Here is a 13,878-nt window from a genome sequence, read left to right on the forward strand (position 1 = left end):
TCATTAGAAATTCTCACAGGATTATTACAATCTTTTAAAGTGATAGAAAATTAAATAAAGAAAGTATGATGCCCTTAATCTTTCAGTTCAATAATCAGTAGCACTCAAATTGAGTTATATAGATATATATAGATAGGAATATTTATCTATATAAATAAGTGTGTCAGAAAAAAATAGGCCCACGTAAGTAATTTTCTTATTTATTAGGAATTTACTTTTTACATGCTCGGACCCCCAAACATTCTTATAAACCATGCAATGACCCAAGTTATTCCCATATGTTCAAAATGTTTTTTAAAAAGCTTATCTTAACAGTGGTTACATGGAAAACTAATGTTCCTGTTATCTGCTCCCATTATGAACCGCCTGCCATAATTCTGCCTGCTGATTCTCTGCTTTATGACCCAACATGGTGAAATCTATCTACTTTGTTCCTGTGAGTTCTTCTACAGAAGTTTCCTTTCCCTCTCTTTGCTTGAGTTTGGCTTTATAGTGTCATTTACATTACTACTGATCCTTGGAGGGAGCAGTAGAATTTTCATAGATCCATGTGTCAAGTCTCTAAAGACACATACTCAGTAGTTGAAATGTGATGGATTCAGAATGATAGCACAACCACAAGAATAACCAAATAAATAAGTGCATAAGTATGCAGGTAAAACTAAAGATAGGCCTTGGTCCCAAAACTGGCAGTAACAGAGTACATCTGTGTTGTCACTCTTCCTTTGGATTAGGAGAGGCAAGAAGAAGGGAGAGCTCTGAAATTCAGAACAAAGGAGATGGAATTTTAGTGATGAAGTCTCTACACAAGAGCAGGGAGATTCTGGCACAGCTAGTGAGCATGCTCCAGCTGATTCCAGCCGTGGACAGCCAAACAGATGATCTTACTGTCAGTATCAGGATCATTTGAATAATATAGCTTATATTTAATACAAATCAGGGGTGTTGTTTTTCTTTGTTTGCTTGTTTATGTTTTTAACTTCTGGTTTAATTAGGTGACATTGTAAGCTATCCCAACCTTTCTTGGAGATGGGTCTTCCTATATAGTTTGTGTGCAGTTTGAGAACTTCATAGCTCTCAGTACCCTTGGGACTTTACTGCTACCAATAACCTTAAGCATAATAACCATGTTTGTGACTTCTTTTGTTCACAAGGAAAGGCCTTAGATTGCTTTCTCTGTGTCTGTCACTGAAAAATGCTCTAAACACAACATATTTTTTTCCTTCCATATATAGGTCAAAGGGCAGGGGGAAAGCACCAGTTTCGCTGCATATATTCTCATTTACTACATAATGACTTAGTGCCTGTCTCTCTGAGCCTCCCTTTCAATCTAAAGCAAGTACATACCTAAAATGTATAGGATTCTTTAAGTTTTCTCATTATACATAAAAATGTAGGTTGCTTTCACCTTTTGCAAGGGATTTGGAATTATTAAAAGTCCTATGCTTTATGACAACATTTCTCAAATGGCTTTAAATACATGTTTTAAGCAGAAATATAAAGTAATTTTTCTGTAGCTAGCAGTCTATTTTTGGAATTAAAGTTTATTATGTGGATATTTTTAGGACAGAATAATATGTTAATTGAGCATTGTTGCTATCTAATTTTAAGTTTACTGTTTCTTTTTCTTATTTTTATTTTCAGCTTTCTAAGAAATATGGAGTCCATGTTTGTGGAGAAGGTGGAGAGTATGAAACGTTCACTTTGGATTGCCCTCTATTTAAGAAGAAAATAATTGTGTAAGATATCATTTCAGCATTTTCTTCCCTTTCCTTAAATTTAAGTGATGGGAGAACTTAACATTAAGCCCAAGGCAACTTTTGTTGGAAGAAATAGAACATGTCCTTTAAGTTCACAAACACTCAATTTGTTTAATACCAGTGAAGTCGTCTGAATACCTAAATCAATACTGACAAGACGAGGCCTTCATAGAAGGCTATAAACTTTTTAGACACCGCACTTTCGTTTACTTGCTGATTATGGCCTGCAGTAAAACTGGTACCTACACACTGACACTTTTATCCTTTCATGAAGTGTGAATTGCCTGTATTATTTATCTTTCATTACAGCTACATTTGATAAACTGCCACATCAGTAGCCTGTGGGTTCCATTAACTCCATCCTCTTTCTTCTTTTTTCTGACTTTAACAACACAGAATGGTAACACTAAACATCTCTCTTCAATTATTTCGGGTTATTTTTACAAATAAACTTTGTTTTTTAAGTGAATTCGGTTTATGGTGAGTAGTGTGATTTCTTTGCCATAAATTGGTAAAATTAGTGTAACAAAAAACAGGAACTTTCTCCAGTTTGTTACATTATTACCCATACTCTAATTTATGTCACTCTTCTCATGTGCTGAGAGAGCACTTTATCTGCTTCTCCTAAGCTCCTCTGCTTCTTGGAAAAGATTGTCAGAATTATGCTTGATTTCAGAAACCTCATCTGATGAAAGATTAGAATTTTGTATAGAATGGACAGCTTCAATATTTTCAGCAGTAAGAGGTAACTTCTTTGTACATAGTAATAATGAGGGAAGGAGTGATCTAAGAAAATTATGACTACTGTAGGTGAAGTTTCTAAAAAATGCACTTACCTTGTGAAACATGGCCAAGACACTTTTATTACTTTATGCAATAGTCACTCACTCTTGCCGCTTTCATGTTCTCCTAACTTTTTTCCATCATCAAGATAATAATTTCTTTGGCAAATATTTATCAAGTACCTATTATGTCCAAAGTTTTCTTCTGGGACCATTGATGTTCAAACAGTTCTTGCCTGAAAAGGCAGGAGGAGGACATATCTGTATATATATAAAAGCCTAAGCGACCATTAGACCATTTGACCTGTAGCTATGATGTGTACTGACCACCAGGGGGCAGATGCTCAATGCACAGGCATGGAAACACGGAACAGACCAATGAATTTCAGAGGGAAGCAGGAACAGGGAGGGCAGGAAGAAATTAACCAAAGATCTTATATGCATACTAGAAGCCCGGTGCTCTGATTCATGCACTGGTGGGGTCCCTCGGCCTGGCCTGCAGAGATCGGGCCAAAACCAGCTCTCTGACATCCCCTGAGGGGTCCTAGATTGTGAGAGAGCACAGGCCAGGCTGAGGGACCCCACCAGTGCATGAGTCCATGCACTGTGCCTGTAGTCTGTATATATTATGATACAAAATGGTAAAGGCAAGTCATGAGAGTGAGTTCATAAATAAAAGATATTTCTCAGACTATGAGGGTCAAAAAACAATTCATGAATGAACTGTGCATTAGATGTTATTTCTATGAAATAATACTCTGGTTATTCAAGAAAAGCATTTGCATGCTAGGGTGAAATTATAGTATAATTGGAAATTTGCAATATATTTACTTACTATTATGGGCCTAACCAAATTAGAAAAGAAAAAGAAGAAAACATGATAGGACAAAAAATGTCAAAGAATAGTGCTTTTCCTGTTTACTTGGCAAGTTGAGGTCCTATATAGCACCCAGAAGACTTTATGGTCAACCTAGACTTATAAGCCATGTACTTCTATGTACTACATCAGCAGAATTTACATTTGTCATAGTGCTTCAGACCTGACAGATGCATCTTTTTTCACAGCCTCCTTTTGTAGACAAGGAAACCTGAGCCTGGCTGACACACTGGCATGAGGGGAGTTCGTCATGCTATTAGAGAGAGATGGCAGGGGAGATGTCTTAGAAACCACCGTGCCAGAATGAGCCATTCAGTTCACCTGAATGATCAGTTACGGAGGCGCTTCAGTGGGTGGGGTTGCTCTGTGGGAGTTCTTCCTGTAAGGATGGGCAGGAAAACCAAGGATACCTGATAAGAGCTAACATACAGCTGTGTGCCTGAACACAAGCACAAATGTCTTTTCATTCTTACTTACTTATCCGGAAATCAGTAATCTGATTCTAATGCTTAAGCATCTCCTTTGCTTTTATCTTCATAAGCTCTGCCTCACCTCAGTTTCATCACTTTCTTACTTGATTCCTTTTGCATTTAGGGTTATTATTGATAGGTAGGCAGAATTATTGCCATTTTAATTCTGCATGGCTAGGTGTCTCTCTCTGTTTCCTTTCATTACAGCAGTCCCTTTAGCATTTCTTATAATGCTGACTTGCTGGTAATGTACTCCTTTAGCCTTTTTTTTGTCTGGGAAGCTCTTTATTTGACCTTCTATTTTGAATGATAGATATAGTAATCTTGGTCTTAGATCCTTGCTTTCCATTTCTTTGAATACTTCATGCTATTCCCTTCTGGCCTGTAGAATTTCTGAAGAATATCTGACAAAATAGACCTCCAAGTGAAGGCCATTGCAAGAGATAAGGAAGGCCTCTTCATAATACAAAGGGATCGATACAAGAGGAGGTATAACTCTGGTAAACATATATGCACCCAGTGCAGGAGCACCCAGGTGTCAGCCTTATGAGACCTCCTTTGTAAGTAAGTTTTCTTTTCTCTTACTGCCTTTACGATTCTCTTTGTCTTTAATTTTTGGCATTTTAATTATGATTTGTCTGGGTGTGGGCTTGTTTGGTTTCTTTTTGCTTGGGGTTCTCTGAACCTCCTGAACTTGTGTGACTTTTTCCTTTACCAGATTAGGGAAGTTGTCTGCCATTATTTCTTCAAACACCTTCTCTATTCCTTTCTCCCTTTCTGCCTCTTCTGGCACACCTGCTATTCTAATATTGTTGCGTTTCACATTGTCCCACCGCTCCATTAAGCTGTCCTCTTGTTTTTTCTTTTTGGTCCTCTGATTTGAGTGATATTTTCAACTCTGTCTTCTAATTCACTGATTTAATCCTCAGCTTCCCCTAATCTGCAATGTATTTCTTCATTATGTTATTTGTGTTATGTTATTCTTTATCTCAGACTGTTCTTTTTTCATAGTTACTGTATCTTTTCCATGCTATTGAGCATCTTTACCATCATTACTCTGAACTCTGTTTCAGATAAATTTCTTGTCTCTGCTTCATTTAGCTCTTCTTCTGGAGAATTCTCTAGTTCTTTCATTTGGGGGTTGTTTCTTTGTCTCCTCATTTTGCCTATCTCTTTGGGTTTGTGACTGTTTATTAGGTAGATCCTCACACTCAATCTCTAGTGCAGGACAGTGTTAAAGACTGTTTCTGACTAACATCATGCAAAGACTCAAAGCCTCCAGAGACCACCTCTGCCTACAGACTGATAGAATTGTTCCCAGGAAATCGTCCTCAGGTGTGGGGAGAGTTTTTTATCAACAGGGCGGGGCAGTTCTTCTGCCTGGAGGCTAATTGTTATTTTTAATCTCTTAGGTGACCTCAAGGCAAGGTGTTTTTCAATAGGTGTGTCAACTCTCTTCCCCCAAGGCAAGGCAGATGTCTATGTGGGAAAGATGTCCTTTACTGTGTGAGGGAATGATTCAGCCCAGGAAACCTGGGGTGTCTGCCTTCTGAGCCCTATCCCTTAGTCCCCAGTTCTGGGTTCTGCTCTCACAGCTCCAGTCCACTTCACCCTCCCTCTGGCAGAGCACAAGATTAGTGGCTCCACAGGGAATTTTGTGCATTGGCCCTTTAGAGGGTGCCTGAACTTTCAGCTGCCACTCCCTGGCAGATAGCACCCCACTGCTTTTCACAGCCAGATGTTATGTGGGTACCCTTCTCAGTTTTGGTGCTTTCTGCTGGGGAGCCCAGCTCAGGGATTAGATCCCAGAGTTCTCAGTGACACCCCCCACAGCTGAGATATCTCTCCAGGACCTCAGTTGCTGTCTGTGGGTGCCTGGCCAGCCCATTCATGCCTCCGCCCCTCCTACCAGTCTCTACGTGGCCTCCATTTTCAGTCCTCAGGTTCTCCCCTGCAAGTTTTCATTGGTTATTTAGGAAGTTTTTCTGTATTTTAGTTGCAATTCCAGTTTGTTCCTAGGAGCATGTCTGTACAGCATCCACTTACTCTGCCACCATTTTTAATCTCTTACTTGATTCCTTTTCCCTATATTGCCTTCCCATTTCTCCTCACTTTGCTTAATCCTTCCATTTTTTGAAACTTTGGCTGCCATTGCTTCAGTACTTGTTCTCATACCTGAATTCTCACAACACACTAGCAAAATATTATTGAATTAAATTTTCATTTACTGTTGTTTATTTTTATACTAGAGGCCCGGTGCACGAAATTCATGCTGGGGGGTGGGGGGTGTCCCTCAGCCCAGCCGGCACCCTCTCCAATCTGAGACCCCTCAAGGGATGTCCGACTGCCCACAGGTATTGGGCCTAAACCAACAGTCAGACATCCCTCCCACAATCCAGGACTGCTGGCTCCCAACCGCTCGCCTGCCTGCCTTCCTGATTGCCCCTAACCACTCCCCTGCCAGCCTGATCGACACCTAACTGCTCCCCTGCTGGCCCAATTGCCCCTAACTGCCCTCCCCTGAAGGCCTGATCGCCCACAACTGCCCTCCCATGCTGGCCATCTTGTGTCCACATGGGGTGACCATCTTGTGTGTTGGAGTGATGGTCAATTTGCATACTACCTCTTTATTAGATAGGCTATACTATTTTCCTTACTTTTATGTATTCCAATTTTAGGTTATAACTAGAGTTTTAGGTTGGGACATATCCTAGTTTCAAAAGGAAAAAAAATTCATCTACATATAAAACCTTTGATCCTCTATAAAATAGAAAATGTCCTATCATAGCTACTGGTAAATGTGATGCTGTAAGTGAATATGCATTGCATACTCTAAAACCACATATAAATGAAATTTATTTTATTTAGAGATAATTTTCTATATGACATAATTAAAAGATTTAAGTTTAGTTCTGTAACTATTTGTTAACAATTGACCATTAATAATATTGGATCCTGTAACTCAGAATTCACTTTTGGGACAAATTTAACAAATTTTCTTATTATATTTGATGTAATGTAATTAGCATACAACTAATTGATTATTAAGAATCCCATTTCAAATGTCTGATTCAATTTTTTTTATAAAAAGGGGAAAATCACCTATAAGAAGAAAACTTAAACTTTTACATGCAAAAATAACTTGATTATAATTAGGGATTTTTTTTTTTAGACACAGATTGACTCTTTTGTATAATGAGAAATCTAGGGAAATCAGGTTGTTCTAGTTATTTATTATCAGATGCATTTTGCCCCAAATTACAGTTAATGTTTTTAAAATCTTATAGGAAAGACTGGTATAACAATCTTAAAAATTTGAACTAGAACATTTTATAATTCACTTTTCATTCAATTAATATGTGATTACTCACCGATAGATACAAATTTTTAGATCCAAAAATGATTTTATTTTTCTGAGGAGCCTTTATGTAAAGAATTACAGCCTTGCCTTTAAGAGGAGTGAAAAATTGTAGGAACTCAAATAAATAACCTCCTCCCTTATTACTTCTTACTTCAAATATGTATGTGTAGCAATATCAGAAGAACTAAAATCCTAATGTTAATAAAAATGATCATTTTCTTCCCTTTGTAATGAAAACATGGTTTTAATGTCAGTATTTTGTACAACCACATATTTCCATTTGAGTTATCAATATTACTATACTACTGCTACAAAGATGCTACATATGGGGTGGATGGATGGATGGATGGATGGATGGATGGATGGATGGATGGATGGACCGAATAATGGGAAGAAAGGAAGGGAGGAAGGAAGGAAAGAAGGGCTAAATTCTCCCCACCTACTCCTCTTCTCTACCCATTCAAGACACAGCTCAGCACAGAGCATAATAATGTGGCATTTAGCAGCGATGATGCATCAAGTGTTTTCCTTATTGCCTTCTCACATCTATTCGTTATCACCTGGAATTTATTTAAACTTATGAACTATTTTTCTTGTATTTAAGTTTTTAGACCTGTGAAGCTTTATTTTTATTATGCTAGAGATACTATATGGTGTTATTATATCTATATATTACACTTTATACATGCAGTATGCATGTAGCAAAAGTATGTATTTTTGTGAAGATAAGTACTTGAAAACCCAGTGTAGGCCTGTGATAGTTTCAATAGATAGTATGTAAGTGTGAAGATACTTAAAAAAGTTTGACTGTACATTTATTTGTTTATTTAACAAAAGTCTAATGAGTACCAGTATACTGAGCCAGTGGAAGAGATGGGGTGGAGGGCAGGCAGACAAAGATGAACAACAGGAAGACGAATACACAAATTCATGATTATAATGTAGTGGATGTATTGTGAAAGGACTGTCAATGGATTAGCAGGCTTGGGCAGGAGAAAACAGCATTGTCTGAGGATGCCAGGGCAGGCCTCACAGAAACACTGGAGTGAGTGCCTGTGAGGGTGTGTATCACAGGGAATATCAGTGTGCGGTTGTCTTTTTAGAGGAGAGGTAGGAATCAAGACCATGGCTGAGTCTCAAGGGATAATATCAGGTTTTGTTTGTTTGTTTGTTTTGAAGTGAGGGGGTATAGCCTGACCTCACACCTTGGGAGCATGGCATCAGAGTACAGCGGCTGAGACCTCATTCTGCTGCCCCACATCAGTAAAAGGGAACATGGCCAGCTCGTGACTACAGAGAAGTTTCAGCTATAGAAGGGGTATTGAGCACACTTGTTAATTCTATTAATAGGAAGAGGGGAGGTGGGAGGCCAACTGGAAAACATTTTTGTTGTGGCATAAGTGGCATTAATTTTCTGGGTTACTCTGAGCGTATTCCAGCAGATTCTGTGCTATTTTTCAGAGATCCGTTAAGCAGACCAGAGATCCTTGAAAGCTGAGTTTCAGATGTTAGTTTATGAAAGAGAAAAGAGCAATCGTTGCATTATTCTGTTTGGAACTAAAGACTGTTCATTTGAGATCTAGTTCCTCCCAAGTTGACTCTGGCTTTGTGTGAGTGAAATGATGTTGGTCAATTGGAAATTGCGAATTTTATGGAATACAGAAAAATCATATTCCTCTTTGTTAAATGATTACAATGTTATATATTTTCTGTGGATAATCTTGATTCAGAATGGAGTAGTTACATCAATTGAGCTATTTGCTGTCAACCTTCTATTTCCAGTGGGGATAACTTGCATGAGAAGGAAAGGGCTGAAACCCTTTCTCCTGACAACATTGGTTGGGTAAATTATAGTTTTGGTGCATTCCATTAGCAAGGATATCAAAACCAAGCCGATTAGGTTAGGCACAATTAAGGCTCAGGGTCAGTTTCCAAGGCTGCTATCAGGAACAAAGGGATTGACATTTAGAGTAAGAGTGAGATTGTACACAGGAATTGGAATTGAAATCTGATTGATGAGCCAAGTGAAGGGCCAGCACAAGCCACTCTGGAGTAAATGGAAAAACAGCACAAGTAGGGCTAACAAACCAGGAGGGGTGGGGCCAGAAAAACAGGTGGTAGAAAGCAAGAGGGCCTTCTCTTTATTTTCTCCTTCTCCTAATGCACATCATACCTGGAGGCCACTTCTGATTGATGGAGGCTGTGAAGGCCTAGTAGTATCCTGACTCTTAAATGATTCTATTTCTATTAGAAGATTCTTTTTAATATCATAGAAGCCCTTTTTATTTTCTTAAACACTAACAAGATGCATATTTGATACTAAAGGTTCATGAATGGTAGTTGACTTTTGTATTTCCATAAAACATTTTTTTCTCTATATCTGATATTTCAAGGGGAAAGTAAACAGATTTTGCCCACAAAAACTTAGTATTTTGGAGCCAAATATTTTGAGGTTTCTTCTATTGCCACTAAATAACTTTGCATTTCACAAGTTGATTCAAAATATATCTTACATTAGTTGCAGAGTTAAAGTAACAATTTTGCTGTACTACAATTGGTAAAATGCTAACAATGTGTTAATATAAACAGTGGAACTACTACCCGAGGCATTTAAGAAATATGAGGAATTTCTATTTTTAAGTTTTAGCTAAAATGCAAAACACTATTGCTTTATTAATAAATAACAATAAAAATAATTAGTTATTAGAACTTCATGCATAATCTTAGTTATTCACATGTGCTTCACAGGATATCTTTGATGAAAGTTGAGTTAATTTACATGTATCCATATGGTGCCAGCAAGCAGTTCATACCATTTTACCTGAATGTGGTAATTACTATGTCAGGCAATCAATTTTAATAGCAATGATATTGCAGTGTGAAGAGTTCATCTAGAGCTTAAAATCATCACCAGTGCTGCTTTTGTGAAGGATAATTGAGATTTTTGTGTGAAACACTGAATGTATTACCTCATGATAATGAAAAGAATAATGAATATAAAGCACTATTATTTGATGGTTAGCCCATACCAAGCAAATTTTTGAAAATAAAATTGAATAAGAGTTTTAAGTCTCGAAATTGTTCAAAGAGCATTGAATGAACCTGAAAGTTGAACTGTGTCCTCATAAAGATAAAAAACTTTTTTATTTTTCTTGAAAGTTTATTCTTGACCCTTTTCTCAATTAAATACTAGATTATTAAAAATAGATGTTAATTACTAAATATTGTATACTAGTGGAAATAAATGCAAAATGAGGATATTTTTTATCTCTTCTGGTCACTAGCAGGAGTGATTTGACAGAATTTATGTAGTAAATAAATGCATTATAAAATTTTGTATTTCAGAGATTCATCAGAAGTAGTCATACATTCAGCTGATGCATTTGCACCTGTGGCTTACCTACGCTTTTTAGAATTGCACTTGGAGGACAAGGCAAGTAAACCTGAGATTCCCAGTGATTTCAAGAGACAATTATGATATGTGCATTGGCTCGATATATATATATAATACTATAACAACAGATGAAAAGATAAAAAATGATTTTATCATTAGTGACTTTTTTAGACCTTCTGTCAATAACTAAGAATTTTGCAAATGTTTATAGTTTTAAGAGCTCTATATTAGGCATAATTAAGGCCTAAGTGTAAGATATTACATTTCTGAAGAGTTTGAAAAGAGAATCACATATATATTAATCAAGGAGAAGACAAGACAGTGTATCACCAAATATTAAATTTTCTAGTAAAGTAAGAATTAGATAGTTGTGCATAATGCTTAGGGGAAAGGTTTGAGGATGAATTGGATTTTTATTATGCAAAGTTTAATAAAGAAGAAAAGGAGAAATAAAAGCTTTCCAAAAACATCCAAGGGAACAGAAGTACAAGTAAAAGATGGAAAGTGAATTGTCTCCCACACTTGCCCTGACCTGGATTAACCCACAACCTGGATATGTACCTTGACCTGGAATTGAACCCATCACCTTTTGGTACACAGGATGACACTCCAACCAACTGAGTCACACCAGCCAGGGCAGGAGTTTTATTTTAAATACATTGTTTGTCAAGATACAGAAGAATGTCAATTTAAAGATGTGGAAAAGGTAAAGACCTGGATTAGACCCTTTTAAAAAGTTCTGCTTCTTGAAATATAAGGGATTGGAAAAGGCCTTCTGCATCTTCAGCATTCTATCATCAAGCCTTGAGACATGCCCACAATTATCTATACAATAAGGAATATAAAGAATCAGGAGGGGTAATGGAAATTGACAAAAGAAAGGGAAAATGGTAACCCCAGAAATCTCAGCCTGAGAGAGTTTCCAAAAGTAGAGAATAGTTATTGGTGCCATTTTTCTAGAAATGTTAGGATAAACAGGTTTGGAAATAGGTCATTGAATTGGGCCAGAAGATGACTATTGGTGACCTTTTACTAAAAAGCCAGTAACCCTCAAGAGAATGAAGCTATACTAACAAAACATCCTTCAGACCCGCTGAAAGGAGCACCTCACTTTAGGTGCTACATTGGCTGCCATGTGCTCACACAGAAAATCAAAACCACTGAATTCTTGCTTAGACATGTTGGCCATTATATGTTCTGCTCTACCTAAGTAGCTAGTTATTCACCTTGTGTTGGTATTTCATTGGCTTTCACAGTCCCATTTTCCCTTACATAAAAGAATGTTACTTGTTTAACATGGGATCTTTACTGACACTGAATAAATATGGTGCATTTCCCTTTTTATCTTTTAGGTGTCCCCAGTGCCTGACAACTACAGAACATCTAATTATATACACAATTCTTAAAAAGCATTTTTGAATACTGTTTACTAAGCTGCCATTTCCATATGAAAAAAATTACATAGCATTTTCTCAATTATGATGTCCTGCTTTTTCTCATTACATTTTTATCATCAGAAAAAGTTAATGGAACCATTGATTAATTGGGGAAATGTGAATGCCATGTTCATTATATTGTCAAGTTACTCAGGATTCACCCTGACTTTTTGTGAACACATCCTATTCATGTCCTCTATACTCTGCAGGATATGTGCCTTTTTCTTTTTTTAACCTTTGCTTCATATACCACCCTCACTGCTGTGACATTTTTTACTTTTATCACAATGGTTTGTTTTCCTCTTCGTCTCTTTCCTGCTCTTATATCTGCCAATAATATCATAGTGCAGAAGCATTTGAAAAAGGATGAAAAGGCAATCACTTAGCCAATCAGATTTAATCTATTGGATGTCACCAAAGTGCTGTATCATTTTTGCTCTCAGTATATTCATTGTTTCAACATTATTGGACAATTAGGAAGACTATCATTAACTCTTATTGGTTATTTTATAACTGATTTTTTAAAAGCAACTTTTCAGTATTACCTGTGCTGATTTTAGGCAGCTTTTAAAAAAAAATAGACTTTATTTTTTAGAGCAGTTTCAGATACACAGCAAAACTGAGCAGAATGTATAGTTCCCATATACACCTGCCCCCACACAACATAGTCTCCCCATAACCAACATCCCCCACAAGAGTGGTACATTTGTTACAGTTGATGAACCTATGTTGACACATCATAATTACCCAAAGTCCAGTGCCATATTTATTTTCCTTTCTGCATAAAAATCCATAACAGTGTCATGTTGTTTTCTAAATAAAGAAGATGCTTAGCCATGAATGGAGAACCATCTGATATGTTGCCCTAACATCTTTTTTTCAGTCTTGCTCCCAAGACTCCCCTTACATGTATTATTTTCTCCAGTAATATAGAAACACTGGATATTCTCTTACAATGCCTTCTGCTTCTCTTCTGCCTTGCCTTAGCATATTCTTTCTTCTTTGTCTTCCTTTCTTCTTCCATTTTTTAACTGTTTACATCCTGCCCAGGATGCAGGATTGAATTCGAATATTCTTACACATTTAGCCACACCCCTGGCCTGCCCTAACACTTTGTTTCTTCTGTGCTTGTGACAGATAGCTTAATCAGCTTTATGTTATAGTTGTTAAGGAATTATTGTGTCTACTAGGTTTATAAACTTATTGAGGATTATTCTTTTTTCATCTTCATACTCTCTGTAATAGCTGTTCATTCTGCAATAAGAATTTTTGAATTTAACTGATTATTATTTTCATACTTCATTTTTTCTTCCTACAGAATTTTATAGACATGTGCTTTCATTTTATGTTGCATACCATTTAAAGAAAGTCATTTTTTTCTTTATTTTTCTTTTATCTTTGTTGTTGGAGAAAAATGTCCTGAACACACTGAAATGTAAAATACAACCTTTAGAGGGTTTTTTAGTGTAAATTTGTTATAACTAAGATTTTCACTTTGTATATGATAACCCTTAAATTTTTAACCTATTTAAATTTTTCCTTATTAAAATCTTAAATTATTTATGTGAGTATGTCAAGAATATCAACTAAACATGGTATTCCAAACAAAATAACTGTAAAATGGTATGCTTCAGGTTAAAAATGGGAAGATATATTAAAATTTCTTTTGAGGCCCTAACTTTATTGCTCATGGCAAACTTGATGTTAAAATATACCATACATCACTACAATGACAGGCTTGAGAAAATGAAAAATACAAAGCTTTACATAAATCAGCCAAAAGATCATATTAAAATGC

The 13,878-nt window shown here is 36.6% G+C and overlaps 1 protein-coding gene across 1 annotated transcript in view; it reads left to right on the forward strand.

Annotated features, from left to right (window-relative positions):
- Positions 1-13,641, forward strand: part of DPH6 (diphthamine biosynthesis 6) — a 187,314-nt gene extending 173,673 nt beyond the window's left edge. The window contains exons 7-9 of the mRNA XM_059705354.1: positions 1,645-1,739; positions 10,596-10,683; positions 11,997-13,641. Coding sequence (XP_059561337.1) covers positions 1,645-1,739; positions 10,596-10,683; positions 11,997-12,050 — 237 coding nt within the window. The 3' untranslated portion in view covers positions 12,051-13,641. The remainder of the gene's footprint in view (positions 1-1,644; positions 1,740-10,595; positions 10,684-11,996) is intronic.
- The last annotated feature ends 237 nt before the right edge of the window (positions 13,642-13,878 follow it).

This window comes from Myotis daubentonii, chromosome 1, assembly GCF_963259705.1.
Source record: "Myotis daubentonii chromosome 1, mMyoDau2.1, whole genome shotgun sequence".
In the NCBI taxonomy this organism is placed as follows: Eukaryota; Metazoa; Chordata; class Mammalia; order Chiroptera; family Vespertilionidae; genus Myotis; species Myotis daubentonii.